Genomic DNA, 22,455 nt, shown 5'->3' with positions numbered 1-22,455 from the left:
AGGAGGTTGAGATCTGAAGATCACAGCTCAAAGCCAGCCAACGGAAGGAAAGTCCATGAGTCCCTTTTTTTTTTGGTCTTGGGGCTTGAACTCTGGGCTTGGGCACTGTCCCTCAGCTCTTCAGCTCAAGGTGAGCACTCTACCACTTAAGCCACAGTGCCACTTCCAGTTTTCTAGTGGTTTATTAGAGCTAAGAGTAAACACCTAGTAAATATTTGTAGTAGATATATTGTTTGTAGTAAATATATTGCATTGTAACTGAATATCCAATAGTCAAGGTTTGGTTGTCATTGATTGTAGAAGTTCAAGGAAATCTGAAAGTCTAAAATAAAGAGAATTAAATGCCATCTGTATTTCTGCCTTATTAAGCTATAAATATATATGTGTCTGTATGTATGTGTGTGTATATACATACATATAACAGGATACATTCATCTCTAACAGTCAACAAAAACGGTAAAATGCCACTAAGTAGCTGCACAAAGGTGTGTCAAGTGAACATGTGAATTCATGTGTACAATGCAAATAAACCAGTGTCACTCTTTCCATCATTCTCCTTCCTACACTTACTGATGTAATCAAGATATTCAATCCCATCTTCCATTTTTACCATTTCTATTTTTGAATATTTTGTTTTCTTTTCATTTTATTTTGAAAGAGAAGCTCTTGGTGTTTATAATACCACAGAGAAGAACATACCGAAATTCAATGCCTTCCATAATAATCAGTGTCCTCTAAATTCTAAGTTACATAACTCTCTTTAATAGCATTTAGCATACTGATGCAAATTACCATAACATAATAGTCCCAACTACTATTATAAGAATCTCTAAAGAAGAGGGAATCTTTGCGATAATATCCTTGAGTTCACATTACATGTAACAACAAAAATACACTTTCATAATAATTATTTGTTGCTATTAGATCAAATCAGTCATTTGAAAATCCACAAATTACTTTCTTCTTTGGATAAAATAGGTCTTTGGGGGGCTGGGAAGGTAGCTCAGTGGTAGAGTGCTTGACTTGTATGCAGGAGGCCCTGGGTTCGATTCCTCAGCACCACATAAGCAGAAAAAGCCGGAAGTGGTGCTGTGGCTCAGGTGGTAGGGTGCTAGCCTTGAGCTGAAGAGCTGAGAGACAGCACCCAAACTGAGTTCAGGCTCATCACCGACAAAAAGAAAAAAGAAAAAAAATAGATCTTTGGTTTATGTTGTTTCTTTATGATTACTACAAGATTATACTGAACATGGCTAAAAGTGTGTGGCAAATTTCTTTCCAGTGTGACATAGTCCCCAGGTATGTGAGTACATAATTTTCTATGTGGATCCTGGGCACAATTATGTTTTATTCAGGTATAACTTACATATATTGACAAACATGGGGTTGAAGGTTTTTTGTTTGCAGTACTGGGCTGAAATTTAGGGGTTTTTACTTGTTAGGCAAGCACTCTCACTTGAGACATACTTCCAATACTTTTTCTTTCTTTCTTATTTTTAGTTTATTTTCCAGCAAGGGTCTCAAAATAACTTTGCCCAAGGGGCTTGGTCTACAGTTCAACCTCCATCTCCTGAATTGCTAAGATTACAAGCACACACCACTATATGCTGATTGAATGAACAGAATTTAAATGTAGAGTTTAATTATTCTACCCTAGTTAATCCTAAGATTATTTTTATTACCCAGAAAATTCCCTCATGTAAAGAAAATTACATATAGTTAAATTTTTCTAGAATAAAAATCTAACAGTAAACTTGCCAAGTCATAGGACAGATGATGTTAAACTTCATAGGAAGTATGACAAAACTGTTTTCCAAATTATCACCAATTTCTACCAGCAAGCTCTGATATCAGGGCTCCATAATGGCCAACCCTTTTTATTTAATCTCTCTCCCCTTTCCTCCCTCCCTCTCCCTCTCCCTCTCTCTCCCTCTCTCCTTCTCTCTCTCTCTCTCTCTCTCTCTCTCCCTCTCTCTCTCTCTCCTTCTCCTTTCTCTCCCATCCTCCCATCTCCTCTCTTTCTGTGCTGGAGATCAAACTCAGAACCTTGCACTTGCTAGGCAATTGCTCTACCATTGGGCTACATTGCTAGCCCTTGGCGTTTCTCATTTGTTTTATTATTGATCTTGTTGCTTTTTAGTGCCTATTTCACTCACTGTTTAACTCACACTAGCTTTGAAAGCACAATATTGCCCAAGCTGGCTTTGAACTCACGCTTCCTCCTCCAGACTGCTGAGATATGCAGTACAACACCTATCTTTTTGAGCTAGCCATTCCAATCCTTCATCCATTTTTTTGGTCAAGTTTCTTTTTTTTTTTTTTTGTCGGTCATGGGGCTTGAACTCTGGGCGTGGGCACTGTCTCTCAGCTCTTCAGCTCAAAGCAAGTGCTCTACCACTTGAGCTACAGCACCACTTCCGGTTTTCTGGTGGTTTATTGGAGATAGGAGTCTCACGGTCTCTCCTGCCCGGGCTGGCTTTGAACCGCGATCCTCAGATCTCAGCCTCCTGAGTAGCTAGGATTACAGGCGTAAGCCACCAGCGCCCGGCTTTTTGGTCAAGTTTCTGTCTCATTATTGAGTTGTAATCCTATAATTTGAGGCCTAAATTGTCAGTTTGGCTCTAAACTCCAATTCTCTGCCATCTCTAGCTTACATTTCTTTCCTTGTCTGGCTCTTTCCTGAGGAGATGTGGTTAATCTACAAGCTAGGACCTGGGGCACATTTGCCATCGGCATCTAATCTGAGTGCTTATTGAACTCCATGAAAGTTATGAATAAGAAGCTGTCTCTGTTTTACAGAGATAATAGTCAGATTTTAAAAACATATAAATAACTAACTATAGCCTAAGTATAACAGAAGAAGAACCAGAAGAAGAGATAGAGAATCATGGTTTCTGGTACCAAAGACCTTCATAAGCAGGATGATACTTGAGATGGGCTTCAGGTGAGGGGTGGAGGTACACAGAACAAAGGTAAATCTTCAGAGGAAAAATAAATAGAACCTGGGCCAAAAATTAGTGTTTAAAAGATGTGTTGAAATCATGTCATGGGAAACCTAATCTGATGAGGAAGGATGGCGTTGTCATGGAAATATTAGTAACAGTGGCCTAATCCTTTCCAGGTGGCCCTCTTCAACTCACCCTGCACATCTAGCCTATTCTCACTCTGTCCATCCTCAGTCCTGACACTAACAGTCCTGGGTGCCTCAACTGGTACTGCTTTTCCCTACTTGGTAGAGACTAAAGCTCCCTCAGAGCAGAAAGGAATCAAATGCTGAAGACTAAACTAGCCTGCAACATTATATATTATATACACTTATACTTCTTAATTATATTCATAATTATCTGGAGTCCTTTTATCTGTAAATCCCGATTTTGATATTTTATTATAAACAGAATCACCACTCTAGGATTTATTTCTTAGAAAGATAAGGTAATAAATTTCTCAGCCATCTACCTTTTAGTGAGTGTCTACTAGGCTCTATACTAACCACTTTTTACAGAAATTTTATTTCATCTTTTCAACTCCACAGGACTTTTGCCTCTCCAAAATTATAAGAACATCCTCGCATAGTTTTTTGTGATTTTATAGTATTTATCACTTATGTGATGAAAGAAGAGAACTGAGACCACAGAAACTCTCTAGTAAAGGCAAAAATTAAGAGTGTCCTATATCATTTACCCATGATGTTATAACTAATTACAGGATGCTGGCATTTGGCTAACTGATGGGAGGGATAAGTCAATCAGGGATTAAAATTGTCGATAAATAACTTACAAATATATACAGAAAAGAAGCAAGTCTCAATGCATAATTAAGCACACAATTATTCCCACATAAAGACAGACAAGCACTAATTTCTTTGACTCTTCTGGGAGTTTTGTTTCTAGAATAGTTGAGAGAAATACTGAGTTTTCATCCTGATACATTACCTGTAATGTCACAGAAATCCATTTTGTGAATTATGTTCGACATCTAGGTCTAAAACTCCTAAGAGGAAAATGGATTTTTTTCATTTCTCCTGGGTAGCATTGAGCCTGATTCTTTGCTATTATGGTGATGATCATTTTGTGTGAACAGAATGTGAAAGGGGGAGAGGGGAAAGCCTTGTGTTTCAGCATCTTACTATTGACAGTGAATAGCCATCATTTCCTCTTGTCCCCAAGAGGTAAAGGACTAACATTACTCAATTATGGTACGGGTCTAATTTTCCATTACAGGACCCATTATGCTGAGACAGAAAAATCCATGAGATTTCATAGGTCACATATGCTGAAGGCTTTTCAGAAATACAACTGTACAAACTCAAGAGGGAGAAAAAGAGGATAAGAGTGAATTCTGAGCTATAGAGCACGACACATAGACTTTGAGAGAAGGTTAGTAAGTTATGATGATCTGAATCTTGATAAGTCATTTTCTGAGCTTTAGCTGTGGGCTAGCCTCTTCCACATAGTTTATCACCTTGACCTTCTTAACTATTTAGTAGTGCTATGTAACTATGTAACTATTTAATTGTGCTATGCAACCAATGAGGTACATAAGGTACCTGAAAATCACCTGGTCACAGAGCAGAAGTGGGATGTAAAGTCTGCACTAATTCAGAAATGCAATCTCTTTACAGCATAACATATATGAATCTTCATATTCATATATGAATCTTCATGCGCTCCACCGCAGCTACACTAATAGGTCACTCTGAGCATGCTTCCAGAGTGCATTAGTTGCTCTTTCACCCAAAAGGCTCTTTTCCCAGATATTCATATCATATCTCCTTCAGCTTTTTCCTTAAGTGTAAGGTGCCTATTAAGGTCTTCTCTGAATGCCCTATTAATAGCCAAGATGCTCACCACTCTTCCTCTTACTTGCTTGCTTTTATTTTCCTCCAAACAAAACAACATCATGTGATAATCTGGATATTCACCTACTTGATTAGACTGTCTCCATCAGCGTATACATGTATAGAAAAAGCAATTGTCTTCTTCCTCCCCACCCCGCTGTGCACACCTCTACTGTTTTAACTCTCTATGACTGAACAACGCATTAATCCATTGTAGAAAATCCACCAGGCATCTGGTGAATTATAAATAAATTCAAACCAAATGTCTTGGCATTACAGGTAGAATCAGAACACTTCTTCCCTTATGGATTTTCTGAAAATGAACACACATAGTTGGTCAATAGTGGAGATTAACAAAGGCCTTCCTTATGGGAGAAGACTGAAGAAACTTACTTGTGGGTACCAAGCACTTTGAAGTATCTTAAAGTAGAATATTTAAACTTGAAAACAATACTTATTGCCTCCTACATAGAAGCATACCCAATCACTGCACTTAGAGCAGATGTTTCTTTTCCTTGTCATTGCTTTTAAGACCTTGTCCCTTCTACACTCCTTAACCATTCTCAACTTGCACTCACAGGTCATCAGACATTTGCACACAGACATCGTTTGTTGTTGTTTTTATCTGTGAACTTCACGGTTATTTTGGGTCATTTCCTTTTTTATATTAAAATACTTCCAACAAATAAAGATTAGGTGACAACATAATGTACCATTTTTATCTCTGTATATATTGTGAAATGATTCATAGTGAACCTCCATCACCTCCCATATTTTATATTCTTTGCAGTAAGAGCATTTTTGCTCTAGTCTCTTAAGTCATTTAATACCTTATCATTATCTACAGCTACCATATAGTACACTACATTTCCAGAACTTAGTCACCTTGTAAGTGAAATTTGGTACTCATTTACCAGTCCTCCAGTTTTACCCCCATATCCTCTGTACCTAAAAACCCACTCAACTCTCATTTTCTCTAACTCTGACATCTTTAGATTCCACATTATAAGTTAGATCATTCAATAACTGTGTTTCTGTGTTGAACCAGTTTTGCCTAGCATAAGACCCTCTAGGTTCAGCCATGCTGTCATCAGTAGCAGAATTTCATTATTTTTAGAAAGTTGGATGGTATTCTACTCTGTGTGTGTGTGTGTGTGCGCGCGCGCACGCGCGCGCCACCAATGAAAATTAAAAATGCTTCAATATGGTAGCTATCTTGGGAATAATGTTACAGCGAAGGTGGGTGGTAGATATCTCCACAGGGATTTCTTTGATAAGTGAGGGATGGCTGGGTCACATGATGGACATATTCTTAACTTGTTATGGCAGTCATGCCAATTTTCAATCCCACAGCAACATGGAGGGGATCCTTTTTAGCCTTTGTCTCATTGTTACAAACCTAAGATGCTGTTCTCCTGCTGTTTGGTGATTTCAGTATCCCTATGGATTGCCTTTCCTATCAATGAGCCTCTGACCTCCTCTTCTCCAATAACCTTGCCCCCCACTCTACCTCCAAATGCACGTCTGTGATCAAACTCTAGAACGAGCAATGGTTACAAACTCTCCACAACCTCATTCTCTAACGTCCTAACTCTCTTTCCATCTCTTTCAAATACATTAACTCTTTCAGTTCTTTGGTCCCATTCGAATCTGTAGTCCATTCCTAACATTTCCCTTTTTCACCTCTCCCTCACTCCTTCCTGTGAGTTTAAATTTCACCTTCTATCATTGTGAGCACTGAATTGTGCACACAGCCAATAACCTAGTCCCTTTCTCTTATCTCATCTGGAAAAGCCCAACTCCAATAAATACAAGTACCTAACTGCTCTGGGCTTGGACTTTTTTTTTGAGGGGGGGTCCGGTCGTGGGGGCTGAACTCTGGGCCTGGGCGCTGTCCCTCAGCTCTTCAGCTCAAGGCTAGCACTCTACCTCTTGAGCTACAGCGCCACTTCTGGCTTTTTTCTTTTTGCTTATGTGGTGCTGAGGAGTCGAACCCAGGGCCTCAGGCATGCAAGGCAAGCGCTCTACCACTGAGCCACCTTCCCAGCCCCTGGGCTTGGACTTTTAGAGCTGAGCATAGCAACTGGTTTTAGTTTAAGTCATTTATCCCAAGTGGGCTCTAACTGTTGTACAGCATTCATGTTCACTCTCTTCCATGTCCTCTCTCGGTGACATAATCACCCCTCACTTCACCTCTTTAGTGCTTCTCTATTAGTCTCATATCCAGTTGATAACTTTGATTTCTTCTTCATTAAGAATAAAACTGGAAGTGGCGCTGTGGCTCAAGTGGTAGAGCGCTAGCCTTGAGCTGAAGAGCTGAGGGACAGCACCCAGGCCCAGAGTTCAGGCCCCATGACTGGACCAAAAAGAAATTTTCTCCTCATCCTACCATCTTATCCTTCTCCTCCTATCCTTCTTTCTGTTTCTATGTTTGCAAAGTTAATCTCTTCATCAAAGTCTCAGATCCCATTTTCTCTCAGCAATTCAAGGCATTGCATTAACATCTCCCTTTCTGTCCTTATCTATGGGATTCTTCCACATTGGAATTTGAACATGCTGTAGTTCCTCCCATCTTAAGACAATACTTTCAGAAACTACAGTTTAAAAGATAAACAAGAGACAAATAAGTTACATCATAGCTCAGCACAGAGGCTCACATATGAAATCCTAGCTACTTGTGAGGCTAAGATCAAAGGCATTGTGGTTCAAGACAAGCCTAGGCAAAAAGTTCACAAAACTCTATTTCAATCAGTACAAAACTCACTGTGGTAGTACACACCTGTCCTCACAGCTACGTGGGAAGCATATATAGTAAAAGAAACTAGAGGTAAAGGTCTAGGGTGGCGAACAAGTGGAGGCCCTGAGTTTATACCCCAGTGTAGCCGAAAATATCAAATATCATATCTACATATAAATGGATCCTGTCTTAAATAAGACATTACATTGTCTCTCTTGGAACACTGATTGAAACTTTGATGACTTTAAAATATCATTATTATTTGAGACATTTTATTTTTAGGAAGTACTGTGTCACTTAGGAAGACATATTGAAACATTTATAGCCTTAAAATATCTCATCAACTCCATATCTTCTTCCAGCTACTGCCCTATTTATATGTAATCCCTTTGCAACAAAGTATCTCAAAACAGTTGACGATAACATCTCTAATTCTTCTCTCCCAGTCTCCGGTAAGCTCACTTCCCATCATGTCACTGACAGTTCTTTCCATGGTCACTGGTGACTTCCATGATTGCTAAATCAAAGGACAAGTTGTTAGTTCCCGCCCCCCCCCCCCCAAGCCCCCGTCAACCCTGGGCCTGGACGCTGTTCCTCAGCTCTTCACCTCAACACTAGAGCTCTACCACTTGCGCCACAGCGCCACTTCCACTTTTTCTGCTTGTGTGGTGCTGAGGAATCGAACCCAGGGCCTCATGCATGCAAGGCAAAGCACTGAACCACCTTCCCAGCCCCAAATTGTTAGTTCTTAACTCACAAGCATTTTACTTAGTTGCTGACTGCATACTTATTGTATTTCTTCAGCTTCTACAACATCATTTTCGCCACACCATTGCTTCTTTTCAGTCTCCTTTTCTAGTTATTCCTCTTCTGTGCATAAAGTGAGACTATATCTTGAAAATAGCGTAATAAAAAGAGCTGGTGGAATGGCTCAAGTGGTAAAATGATTGCTAAGCAAGCATGAGGCCCTGAGTTCAAACCCCACTATGCACATCAAAAGAAAAAAAAGTCAAATTATATCATTTCCTTAAAGGTTCTGGCTTTCACCCCAGTGAAAATAAAGCCCTTTTAATAGCCAACAGGTGATATATTATTTGACTTCCTAGTACCTCTGATTCCTCCCACACTTTCTTCTAACTTCCTGTCTCAGTTCTAGCCTCCTCCATCTCCTCTGCATGCCTCTTTACCAGAGTACTTAGCACCATTAAAATTTTAATGCAAGAGATGGAAGATATACTGAAGGAATTCTATCAGGAGAGTTAGTAAAAGTTAATATTAGAAAATTAGAGCAAAAGATGGAGATGTGCCTGAGGAATCCAGGAACATCCTTTTCCAGTTACTTGGAATTCCCAAGAGGAGAAAATAAAATGGTAGTAGTAAGGCATCCCAGGAACAATCCAGGAGCTTTTCCTAAGAGCTAAAAGAGTGCAGTTCTGTAGATTTAAGGGGCCTGGGCACTGTCCCTGAGCTTTATTGGTCAAAGCTAGTACTCTACCATTGAGCCGCAACTCTACTTGTGGGATTTTTTGTTTGTTTTGTATTTATTTGGAGATAAGAGTTTCGTGGTCTTTCTTGCCTTGGCTGGCAGCAAACCGAGATCCTCAAATCTTAGACTTCTGAGTAGCTAGGATTACAGGTGTAAGCTCCAGCACCCAGTGGAAGAACAGCTTTTGAAATTCGAAAGGAAGAATTATTTTCTTTTAAATTTTGTAACCCAAATTGCTACAAGATAAAATATCAATTAACGGTAACAGAAAGAAAACAGAGGGTCTCTCTTATACAGGATAAGAAGGTATTTGATAATATACTACCTTAAAGAAACTTTAAAAAGACAGCATAGAAGGACAGACTTCTGCTGATATAATAAAGGTTACTCTTTTAAGAAACTTGAATTCAATTTGGTAAGTCTCGAAAAACCATGGGCTTCCAGTTGTTGAGAAATAGATCATGTTTTTAGGAAGAAACATTCTATTTTAACTGTGATTATTATACACTTTCTGGTAGATCATCAGGAAGATTTTACAAAACAAAGGAAACATAATTTAGACATAAACTAACTTGGTAGTAATGAGAACTATAAGACCATAGACATAAATAACTGAGCTGATGACATCGATGGAGTAAACACAATTTTTTTAGAGTAAATATATATATATATTGTTTGGGGGGGGGGGTGGTGAATGTCAGTTGTGGACTTGAATCTAGGACCTGGGTGCTGTCCCTGAGCTGTTTTGCTCAAAGCTAGCACTCTACCACTTTGAGTCACAGCTCCACTTCCAGTTTTCTGGTGGTTCACTGGAGATAAGTCTCTCACAGACTTTCCTGCATAAGCTAGCTTTGAACTGCAATCCTCAGATCTTAGTCCCTTGAGTAGAGAGGATTACAGATGTGAACCACCTGCACCCGGAAATTTAACAGTAAATGTTTATGATATGAATAAATATAAGGCAAAGGTAAGACAAATGCCACAGGAACACTGAAGCTTCAATTCTTGGAAAAGAGCAGTTTTTTTGTGGGGTTTTGTTTTTTCTTTTAAGTATCAGTAAACTTGGAATAAAGACTCATTGCAGCCGGGCGCTGGTGGCTCACGCCTATAATCCTAGCTACTCAGGAGGCTGAGATCTGAGGATCGCGGTTCAAAGCCAGCCCGGGCAGGAGAGACCGTGAGACTCCTATCTCCAACAAACCACCAGAAAACCAGAAGTGGCGCTGTAGTTCAAGTGGTAGAGCGCTCGCCTTGAGCTGAAGAGCTGAAGGACAGCGCCCAGGCCCAGAGTTCAAGCCCCACAGCCGACCAAAAAAAAAAAAAAAAGACTCATTGCATTTGGGATGTTTTCAGTGAAGAGGCAACAGTGCTTGGACTGAAAATTATAAAGGAGCTGCCATCTTCCTTGATGATTATACCTAGTCTGCTTACAACTGCAGGTATCTGTAAGAAAGTTTAAGTTCAAAGGAAAAAAGAGATAGTAGTCCCCTACTTGAAGTGAAGTGACATCCACTAGGAGAAGACACCACTGCAGGGGAGCTTAAGGAAGAGCTTGTTTACTGGATATTAAGAGCTACATCAAGTGGCCTTATATCCTTCCAGTCCAGGTTGGAGAGGGAGTCAAGGACCAGATTTGTAGGGCTTTAAAAGATATGGGTATAAAAAGTAGATGTTTTTTATGGTACACTGGGAACTAGCTGCAAGGTTTTAAGCAGAAGAGTGTCATTAATCAATTCTGCTCTGGCTGCTGTGTGCAGAACAGACTAGAAGACAGCAAAAGCAACCACAAAGCTTACACTGGAGCAGTCAGTGGTCATATCTAAAACAGGCTGATTCAAGGATTCTGTGACGACATTAAAACTCCGAAATGGGAGCAGGGAAGGTGGCTCAGTAGTAGAGCGCTTGCCTTGCATGCATGAGACCCTGGGTTCGATTCCTCAGCACCACATAAGCAAAAAGAAAAAAGCCGGAAGTGGTGCTGTGGTTCAAGTGGTAGAGTACTAGCCTTGAGCTGAAGAGCTGAGGGACAGTGCCCAGGCCCAGAGTTCAGGCCCCACGACCGGACCCAAAGAAATAAAAATAAAAAAATAAAATAAAACTCTGAAATGTTCAAGTCCCTTATATAGCATGATGTAGTATTTATGTGCAACCTATACTTACCCTCTTGTTCTAGGGTTTTAACTCAAGGCAGGCATTCTACTTGCCATACTTCCAGGATGTTGTTTGTTTGTTTAGTTTTTTTGTATTAGTTATTTTTGAGACAGGATAATCTGGAAGGACCATGATATCCTTCAAAAAAAACTATAGCTGATAGGTATATATACCATGCTCCATTATTTTCCTACTCACTCAGATGGAGCCTCAATAATTTTTCTGCTGGGCTGTCTTGGAACTACAATCCTCCCAAGCTCAGCCTTCCACATGGCTAGATTGACAGGCATGTACCAACATACTCAGCTATTGGTTGAAGAAGATACCTAACATGGGCTGGCCTCAAACTAGGATCCTCCTAATCTCAGCTTTACACGTAGCTAGGGTTCCAAGTTTGAGTGAGCCACCAGTGCCAGGCTCCTCTTGTATACTTCCAATCAGCTCTAGATTCCTTAAAATACTGAATGTAATGTAAATGCTATGTATAATTATGCTTTTTTGTACAGTGGGGTACAGTGTATTTTGATTATACTGACCCACTCTATTATTTGTTATCTTCTTATTCCTCCACTTAAATCTGAATGTGTTTTGTTATTCTGTTTCATATATGGGTATAATGTGCTTCAGCCATATTAACACCTCCCCCTCCCCCTCTGCTTCTGCCCTCTTTCTTCCCACTGATTCCCACTGCATTTACATTCACATCCTTGTTGTTTTTGTTTTGTTTTCATTTCATTTTTTAGGTCTAGAGTCCACAGATGAAAAAAATACAAATAATAGTTGTCTGAGTCTGGCTTATTATGTCTCTTAGTATAATGAATTCCAGCTCCACCCATTTTCTTGAATGTGATATAATTTTGATCTTTATTGCTTTATGCAACATTTTTGTTACTTGACAGTTGATAGATATCAGGGTTGTTTCTATGGCTTGGCTATTATAAATAGTTCTGCTATTAACATGAGTATGAGAGTGCCTCTATTTTGTTCTGACTTGTACTCCTTAGCATATCACCTGGGCTTACATAGCAAAATCATATGATAGTTCTATTTTTATATTTTAAGGAATGCTCATACTGATTTCCAATTGTGGCTGTACTAGTTTATATTCCCACCTGTAGTATCTAAGGGGTCCTTTTCTCTACACCCTCAACAGCATTTACTGTGGCTTATTTTCTTGATGTTTACTATTCTGATTAGAGTGAGATGGACTCTCAAACATTGATTTACATTTCCTTTGTGACTAAGAGTGTTGACCATTTCTCTTTTTTTGTACGTTTTTTATTGTAAAAATACTGTACAGAGGAGTTACAGTTACATGAGCAAGGTAATGAATACATTTTTGCTTCCGCCTTTGTTTTTCCCCTATCATCCCTACCCTCCCACCTCCACAACTACTCCCTGCCCCCCCAGTGTTGACCATTTCTTCATGTATTTATTGGCCATTTGTTTTTCTTTTGAAAACTGTTTATTTGCTCATTCACTAATTGGTTCTGTTGCGTTTGTGTTTTAAGTTTTTTTTACCTTTTTACATATTAATATCTCTGTTGAATAAGTACATATTAATATCTCTGTTGGCAAAGATTCTCTCCTGCAGGCTATTTCTTCAATCTAGTGATTATTTCTCTTCATGTGAAGAATCTTTTCAATGTGATATAATCACACTTAATTGTTCATTTGTTTGAACTGGGGTCTTAGTAATATTTTTTGCCCAGCCAACTGCATATCTCTGACAGTTAGGATTACAAGACTAGGCAATCATGCTTGGCTCTTCTTTTTTAATCTTTATCAGAAGGTTCTATATTCATCTGCCTGATTTATCTTCAAGCCCTGATATCCTGTTTTGGAGATGTGTTTGTGTGTGTGTGTATGTGCATGCGTGCGCATGCATATGTGTGTGTGTGTGTGTGTGTGTGTATGTGTGTGTGTGCGTGTGCGTGTGTGTGTGTGTGTGTGTGTGTGTGTGTGTGTGTGTGTCTGCGTCTGTGTGTGTCTGCATCTGTGTGTCTGTGTGTGTTTGCTGGTCCTGGACTTGAACTCAGGGCCTACCTATGGTTCCTGAGCCTCTTTGTGCTCTAGGCTAGCACTCTACCACTTGAACCACAGTGCCACTTCTGGTTTTATCTAAGTAGTTTATTGGAGATAAGAGTCTCAAGGACTTTTCTGGCTGGCTTCGAACAGTGATCCTCAGATCTCAACCTCCTAAGTAGCTATGATTATAGGTGTGAGCAATGGGTGCCTAGCCTGATATCCTACTCTTAACTTGATCAACTACTCTATTGGATAGGCTCTCATTTTTTTGTTGTTGTGGTTGTTGTTGTTGATGGTGGTCTTGGGGCTTAAACTCTGGGTCTGGGCGCAGTCCCTCAGCTCTTCAGCTCAAGGTGAGTGCTCTACTCAGTTGAACCACAGCACCATGTCAGTTTTCTGGTGGTTTACTGGAGTTAAGGCTCTTATGGACTTTCTTGCCCAGGCTGACTTTGAACCGTGATCCTCAGATCTCAGCCTCCTAAGTAGCTAGGATTACAGGCATAAGCCATTGGCACCTGACCTTGGATAGGCTTTCAATTACATATTTTATTTGAGTTATTCAGTTTTTCATTTCTATTATTTTGTGATCTCTTTTCAATATCTACATTTTTAGTAAATTCCTCTTTCATAACCTACATTGTCTTACATATTTAATTCATCTATATCCCCAGTAAAGAATAATACTAAGGGAATTAAGTTCTTACAGGGTACACTAGGAATTTTAAAATTACTAACGATATAGGAACTAAACATTAAGTAGCAAAAGCAGGGGTGAGGGAAGGAAAGAGGAAGAAAGAAGATGAAGAGAAAGAAAAAAGTCTATGGGATGGTGTAATAAGAAATAGTAGTGTGTTAAAATACAACATAATTATTGTGGATAAAGACAATATAGTCAGGGAATAAGAAAGAATGGAAAGAATATGAATAATAAAAAGTAAAATAAAATGAAAATAGAAAAAATTTAAATAGAAAAAAATGAAACAACTCAGTGCTTCTTCTTGCTGAGGACAGTGTCTACCAGCGGGGCTACATCAATGCAATGTGTGCTCTCCTTCTTTCACTGGCCCTCCGCTTTCTGTCTACAGTTCTTCCAATGTGTTCACATCTAGGTCTTCATCATTTGGGATTCTCCTTGCTTCCTCTCTGGATGCAGCCCTGGTATGGCAGTCGGTGCCCACTAAAGGCTGTAGGCCAAGGACAGTGACTACAGGGAGATGAGGGGGTAGCTATGTGTACTAGTATTACAGTGGAGGTTCAGGGCGGGGAGGGGGATGTTAACAGTTCCAGGCATGCATTGCCGTAGTCGGAATGGTTGAGGGATGGCTTCCGTGTGCAATTGGTGGGTCAGGGTGTGCTATGCTAAGTATGCCCATTTGTGTGCCTATTCTAGACCCTCACTGTGACTTTCATGAAAGATTCAGTGCAGGGAGTGAATAGGATTTTTTTTTTCCTAATAATGTTGCTATGTTCCACCTAGCCTGCCAGCCTGGTGTTCCATTTGTAAAGTGGTATACCTGACTATCTTTCACCATATAAATGTGCAAGGGATGGTTGTTAATTTGAAACTAGGGCGCACTCTGTGGAACTGACTCACTCACATAGCTTTCCCTGTGCCCACACTGTTACCTGGGTTGGGGACTCAGACATCTGTTAGCTGTAGCTTATGTGCAGGTAGATTTGCCATCTTCCTGTTCAGGGCCGGTGTTCCATTTGCAAAGTGGTGTGCATGCCTAGCTTTTGACATACAGTATTCAGGGTAGGGTTTAGAGATGGCTCCAGGGGCTAACATTGGGCTGGCAGACGGCACATAGAGGTTGGGTCTGGGCTCCACTCACATGTAGTTCTCATCTTGCTCTTTCATAGAAACTTTATAAAATTTGCTATTTCTTGAGTTCCTTTTATCTCTATTATTTTATTGTTGCTTTCCTCTGCCTTTCTAAACTGTCTTTACTGTGCCCACAACGCCTGAAGCTTTATTTTAGGATCTAAGAGACACAGGAACGTGGCGTCTCTAATTTGCCATCGTATTCCCTCCAGTTATGGTTTTTGTTGAGGGAAAGTCTAAATGGATTCAATACAGATGAAATTTTTTTTTCATATTTTGAGCATGTAGTTGAGTTCACGAATTCAGAACCTACAGGTACAGAGGGCTGACTGTACATGGATCTGAGATTCTTTGGGGCTTATTTATTTTTTGTCAGTCATGGGGCTTGAATTCTGGACCTGGGTGCTGTCCCTGAGCTTTTAGCTCAAGGCTAGTGCTCTACCACTTAAGCTGCAGCATCACTTCTGGTTTTCTGAGTAGTTTATTAGAGATAAGAGTTTCACTGATGGACATTCCTGCCCAGGCTGGCTTTGAACTGCAATCCTCAGATCTCAGCCTCCTGAGTAGCCAGGATTATAGGTGTGAGCCACCGGCGCCCAGCTCTTTAGGGGTATAAATCTACAGGATTTGGTTATATTAAATGTTGACGAGCCAATGTTAGAAAAGAAGTCCAACACCATAGAGTTATTTCAAAGGTTTTCATTTGAGCAATTCAGTGAATGGGAGTGCCAGTTACCAGATGGAAAAGAACAGACAAGGAATAGACTGGCATGGGAGTAGAGAATTACAAACTAAGTTTTAGATGGATCTATTTAGTTGGGGGCACCTCAGGTGGTAATGTCAAATAAGCAGCTGAGGACTGGGCTAGAGCTATATTATTTGGATCCTTTTGGCTTAAATTCAGATAAACTCCAATATGGAGTTCATCTGACCCTAATGAATGCCTATTATTATTTGATAAGTGTTTCTGCTATAAGATCTGTGTGACTACATATATATATTCTCCACCATCTATTTTCTCTATACCTACACCAAGCACTCTCATAGCAAGAAGCCACCTGGGGTATGCTCATCACAAACACTCACACCACAAACTCCCTCCTTCCCTCCCTCCCATATTTTTGATGAGTCCCTAGAGACTACTGCACTTAGATCTATGTTCAAAGCCTCCAGAGACAGGAAGATAAAGGCCAAAGCACCTGGAACACTGAAGCTGAGAAGACTAAATCCAAATTATTCTGATGGCTCCATTCTTGATCTGATGAGTCTCTTTGACCTTTGTCTAAATTTTAGTAACTTCCTGCTCCACAAAAAATGCTGTAATAAGTGAGATGAGCTTGTGAGCCACCCAGAGAGCATATTAAATGATGCAGACTCCTGGTGTGGGATGTGGCTTAGTCTGTATTACAGGTAATTTTCATGCTAGCCTAATGTAGTGCCTAGACCAGAAATGCTGATTTTTTCCGAGTAGAAAGCTGATAAACCCCTCAACATCAACTATCTGCCTTAGTGATAGCTCTACAACTTAGAACACCTGGCAGTTTTTAAGTAAAGCACTAAATTATTTGACACTCCCTTGAAGAAGTTGGTTCAATATCCTCTGCCTTATAATTTGTTAGTTCTTTCACTGATTTGCTATCTACTGCATATATTGATGTGTGTGTTCACCTGAGCTTATTCCTTTAAGGAATGAGTTTGCATTTTAATAGGTATCTTGATAAAATCATTCTCAAGAATTCTTTTTTTATATATATTTTTTATTGTAAAGATACTGTCCAGAGGGGTTATAGTTACATGAGTAAGGTAATGAGTACATTTCCTATCGAGCACTGTTTCTTTTGTTTTTCTCTTACCTTTCCTTCCTTCCCCTCCTCCCCAACGCCTCCCTTCCCCCCACCAAAGTTGTAAAGTTCATTTTCAACATAGTGTCTTGTACATTTCATTGTTACAATGTTAAGAATTCTCAAGTAACCATTATTCTTGAGTAGTCATTCTAGTTACTGCACTGCCCAGCATCCCAAAACTAAGGGGTATAAAACAAACACCTTATTATTAGCATAGCTTTTATAGATCACGAATTTAAATAATGGATTCAAGCAGGATCCTCTGCTCTGTGATACCTGGGGTTCAGCTATGAAGTCCTGAAGGCTAAGATGACTCAACAGCTGGGAACTGGCAGCTTTGGTGGTGAGGTAAATCCTAAAATGGACAGTCTTACTTTAAAAGTATTAATGAGCTGGTCACCTGATGGCTCATGCCTGCAACCCTAGGAACTCAGGAGGCTGAGATCTGAGGCTCACAACTGTCAGGAAAGTTGGTGAGACTCATATTTCCAATTTACTGCCAAAAGCCAAAAGTGGAGCTGTGGTTCCAAGTAGTAGAGTGTTAGTCTTGAGCAAAAAGGCTCAAGGACAGTACCCAGACCCTGAGTTCAAGAGCCAGGACTTGGGAGAAGGGGAGAAATCAAGTGATGATCTTAGTCAAGCTAATAATTCACTGCAAGTGAAACAATTATGGAACATGACAGACAATCTTGACTCAGGAGTTGAGAAAAGATAATACCTGGTTAAAAGTTATGAATTAATTTTGAAATTCAAAATTTTAAAGTCAAGCTTACTAAGGACCTCACCCATATAATACTAATATTATATTTATATACATTAATATATTTATATTATATATTTTATTTATATATTTATAATTACTAATATTTAGTAAGAATTTTGTTGTCAGGTCAAACACATGTACAAAAAAGTAAACAACTCATAAAAAATTATGAATTAATTCTACTTTAATACCTCACAGGAGTACACAATTCCCAGGCCTAACACTATCCCTCCCATAATTTGTAGGAGTAACTTGAATCTCATTTCAGATAATGATTTGAGCTTTCTTTATAGAAATGCATTTATGGGGGGCGGGAGAAAGTGGGAGAAAAATAAGGGAAGGGGTAACAAGTTTGACAAGAAATGTACTTACTACCTTACTTATGTAACTGTAACCCCTCTGTACATCATCTTGACAATAAAAAAAAAAAAGAAATGCATTTATAGTCTTCTAAAACTGGGGAAATAAGAGTTGTTCTTAGTCATGAATTCGCTAATTGAGGCCTGTAAGTTCTGAAATAATTAGGAAACTATTTTCACAATATTGGTGTTATACCAGTCTACTTGTCCCTAGAGAGACTGATGAAAATTCAAGTGCCAGTGAGCATGTTCAATTTTATTTATCGCGGCTTCTTGAGATCCTTTATCAGTTGTACAGTATCATTTTGCAAAGTAAAACTAACATCCATCTGTAACTCCAAGAGTTTGCAGACAGAATATAACGTGAAAATAGTATTTGTGTTGATAAAATACTGGCATTACAAGCAAAAAAATAGCCGTACTTATTGGTATTGATCTAAAAACTGAGTGTCCCTTCCTCAGACCAGTAGCTGAATATAAAGAACTCAGTTCACATATTCAGCAGCAGAAAAGCAACAGATCTGTCCCCATTCATCTCAGATCTGTTTGATTTTCTGGCCAAGGACTGAAAGGTCCTAGGTGCTTACAGCCTCTCTGTGTGTTCTGTTCTCTACATCCCAGGGATGTGTCTCACACCAGCGTCACTGCCCTGCCTTCCAAAGGCCTGGAGCATTTGAAGGAACTGATTGCAAGAAACACTTGGACTCTTAAGAAACTTCCACTTTCCTTGAGTTTCCTTCACCTCACACGAGCTGACCTTTCCTATCCAAGCCATTGTTGTGCTTTTAAGAATCAGAAGAAAATTAGAGGGTAAGTAAAAGGGGCCTTGAATAAGTGACTAAAGTCATGGTGGAAGATGAACTGATTTCTGGGTTTAGGGAAGTATATCTCTGTAGTTTGAAAACCAGAAGAAAAGACTTAACAATGTCTACCAAAACCGGAAATGCATCAAGCAACATGACTGGAGACACAAAGTGGTTGTAGGTGAGAAGAAATGCCAATGTTACTGGAGAGAAATGCAGAGGGGAGGTGCCAAGCAATGATGAAGTAGAGATAGGCATGGTTATATCATGTAAAATCTTGTAGAGGCTACATGGATATGATTTCAGGCTTCCAAATGAAACACGAACACCACAGCCATAAAGATAAGCTTACGAACAACACTCACAATTGGGATATCTGATCTGTTTAGGCCTTGAAAATGTCATAGTTCACTGGGTAGATGTGAATAGGCCTTGGAGTAAGTTTGGCTTATACTCAGCCTGCCAGGTCCAGATTGTTATTCCAGTCTAGTTACTCAACTGCTCTGAGCTTTTGAAATGGAGAACATAATGATATACATCACTCATAGTGATTTTGAAAAGAAGAAATAAGAGACTGAACAGAAAACACCTAGAATGGAATAGACTGGAATGTTGAGTACTAATAACTATCAATTGTGGTATATGTTATGTTAGTATCTAGCTGCTTATCAGAGAAACAATCCTCTTTCCTTTCCATGCTTTCTCTGACTCTTTTCATTTAGTTATTTCCCCTTTTGTGTCTTATAGCAGGCCATAAATTTCTATACTAAGATTTTTCAGTCAGAGGAAACATAAGGATCTTACTGTATGAGTGGCAGTGAGAGTCAAATTCAAATACCCTGCAAAGAAACCCAAAACTAGTGAGGAGGGGTACTGCAATGAGAATAGTAGATGCTGTACTCTGGCACTGAGTAGGAATGAATAGGGATGGGTGGGAAGGTGGAGTGAATCTCAGGAGCAAGTCCAGGTTTCTTGGAAAAACTAGCTAGCCCACTAGATAGTTTCACAGGAGTTCAACAGATGAATCAAAATCTGCTCAGAATTTGTAAGTTTGGTGAGCCAGACATAAACTAAATCTCATGCCCATGAGCATGCCTGGACAGTAGTGTCCATTTATTTATTTGTCCAATAAATATTGGTTGAATACTTCTATGTGCCTGGCACTGTCTTCTCCACAATGGTAATCAGGAGAGACAAGAGCTCAATCTACATGTTGTTTATGCCTAAGGGAAGAGAAACAAAGAAGAAGAAAATGTCAGACATACCAAACATAAAGATATTTAAATTTTTTTAAGGAAGTCTCTCTGAGAGAGGAGTGTTTGGTTTACAACTGAGCAATCTGTAGAAGCAGCTATGAGTTTTCAGACAAAAGGAACACAATTTCCATGCTTTGAACAGGAGTAATACGTGGCACTCCCAATGCTCCAAGAACTATCGATAAGAAATATGGTCATTGAGGGGCTGGAAAGGTGGCTCAGTGGTAGAGTGCTTTCCTCCCATGCATGAGGCCCTGGGTTCGATTCCTGAGCACCCACATAAGCAGAAAAGGCCAAAGTGGCGCTGTGGCTCAAGTGGTAGAGTGCTAGCCATTGAGCTGAAGAGCTGAGGGTTAGTGCCCAGGCCCAGAGTTCAAGCCCCACAACTGAAAAAAAAAAAAAAGAGTTCATATGTAGAAATATGGTCATTGGATCATAGGGGAAAGGAAGCAATGGAAAACAATGTAGGAAAGGTAGTTCCAACTAGAGTGTATGGTATGGTGTAAAACTATGTGTGTCATAGTAAATAGTTTACATGTTTTTCCAGTGTTGTGAGTATCACTAGTTGATTTTAAAGAAGTGGTCCTGTTGTCTTACAGAATCATTGAGTCCTTGATGTGTAATGAAAGCAGCATCCATAGCCTGCGTCAGAGAAAATCTGTGAATGCCTTGAATGGCCCCATCCATCAGGAATATGAAGATGTTGGCAATAACAATGTTGGGTATAACCAGAACTCCAAGTTGCAAGATAGCCACAGCAACTCTCATTACTATGTCTTCTTTGAAGAGCAAGAAGATGAGATCATTGGTTTTGGCCAAGAACTCAAAAATCCTCAAGAAGAGACTCTACAAGCCTTTGACAGCCACTATGACTACACTGTGTGTGGGGACAATGAAGACATGGTGTGTACGCCCAAGTCAGATGAATTCAACCCCTGTGAAGACATCATGGGCTATAAGTTCCTGAGGATTGTAGTGTGGTTTGTTAGTCTACTGGCTCTCTTAGGCAATTTCTTTGTCCTGTTCATTCTCCTCACTAGCCACTATAAACTGACTGTCCCCCGCTTTCTTATGTGCAATCTGGCCTTTGCGGACTTCTGTATGGGGATATACCTGCTCCTCATTGCCTCTGTGGATCTCTACACTCACTCTGAATACTACAACCATGCCATTGACTGGCAGACAGGCCCTGGGTGCAATACAGCTGGTTTCTTCACTGTCTTTGCCAGCGAGCTGTCAGTATACACCTTGACAGTCATCACCCTGGAGCGATGGTATGCCATCACCTTTGCTATGCGCCTGGATCGGAAGATCCGCCTCAGGCATGCATACACCATCATGATTGGGGGTTGGGTTTGCTGCTTCCTTCTTGCCTTGCTCCCTTTGGTGGGAATAAGTAGTTATGCCAAGGTCAGCATCTGCCTGCCCATGGACACCGAGACTCCTCTTGCTCTGGCATATATTGTCCTTGTTCTGTTGATTAATGTTGTTGCCTTTGTCATTGTCTGTTTCTGCTATGTGAAGATTTATATTACAGTCCGAAATCCCCAGTACAACCCTCGAGACAAAGACACTAAAATTGCCAAGAGGATGGCAGTGTTGATCTTCACTGACTTCATGTGCATGGCCCCAATCTCATTCTATGCCCTGTCAGCACTTATGAACAAGCCACTCATCACTGTTACCAACTCCAAGATCTTGCTGGTCCTCTTCTATCCACTCAACTCTTGTGCCAATCCATTCCTCTATGCTATTTTTACCAAGGCCTTCCAGAGGGATGTGTTCATCCTGCTCAGCAAGTTTGGCTTCTGTAAACGCCAGGCTCAGGCATACCAGGGCCAGAGGGGTTCTCCAAAGAACAACACCAGTATTCAGCTTCAAAAAGTTACCCAGGACATGAGGCAGAATCTCCCCAACATGCAAGATGTCTATGAACTGCTTGAAAACTCTCATCTCGCTCCAAATAATCATGGCCAAATCTCAGAAGAGTATAAGCAAACAGCTTTGTAAATTGATCCTCTGTTATTCCCACTTGTAAGTCAACTATACACAAAGTTGGTTTCTTTAGCCCACAATCCAATCCCTTGACACATGAACACACAGGTGACCCAGTGCTTGTTTAGGCAGTGTTCCATGGGACAAGAATTCATCTCTAAGGAGTTACAAGCTTTATCTTAATCATTGTCTCTAAGAAGGAAGAGAAACTATGAGCAGGTCTTAATTCCAGGCAATGTCAAAACAATCAATACTTTCTAGAGGACTTGTTTGATGCCAAGTCCAGAGATTATCATGTGTGACATATTCAGTTAAAAATCAGTGGAACCAAGTCAATATGGATCTTCTCACTTTTACATAGCCATTCATGCTAA

General features: G+C 40.0%; 1 protein-coding gene across 1 annotated transcript in view; it reads left to right on the top strand.

Annotated features, from left to right (window-relative positions):
- Positions 1 to 22,152, top strand: part of Tshr (thyroid stimulating hormone receptor) — a 117,156-nt gene extending 95,004 nt beyond the window's left edge. The window contains 2 exon segments of the mRNA XM_042692703.1: positions 18,649 to 18,837; positions 20,686 to 22,152. Of these exon segments, the coding sequence (XP_042548637.1) occupies positions 18,649 to 18,837; positions 20,686 to 22,096 (1,600 nt within the window). The 3' untranslated portion in view covers positions 22,097 to 22,152.
- The last annotated feature ends 303 nt before the right edge of the window (positions 22,153 to 22,455 follow it).

Source organism: Dipodomys spectabilis, unplaced genomic scaffold (assembly GCF_019054845.1).
Source record: "Dipodomys spectabilis isolate Male_0828 unplaced genomic scaffold, ASM1905484v1 ptg000157l, whole genome shotgun sequence".
Classification (NCBI taxonomy): Eukaryota; Metazoa; Chordata; class Mammalia; order Rodentia; family Heteromyidae; genus Dipodomys; species Dipodomys spectabilis.
The sequence above is the reverse complement of the archived record's forward strand: the minus strand, read 5'-3'. Positions and strand labels throughout refer to the sequence as shown.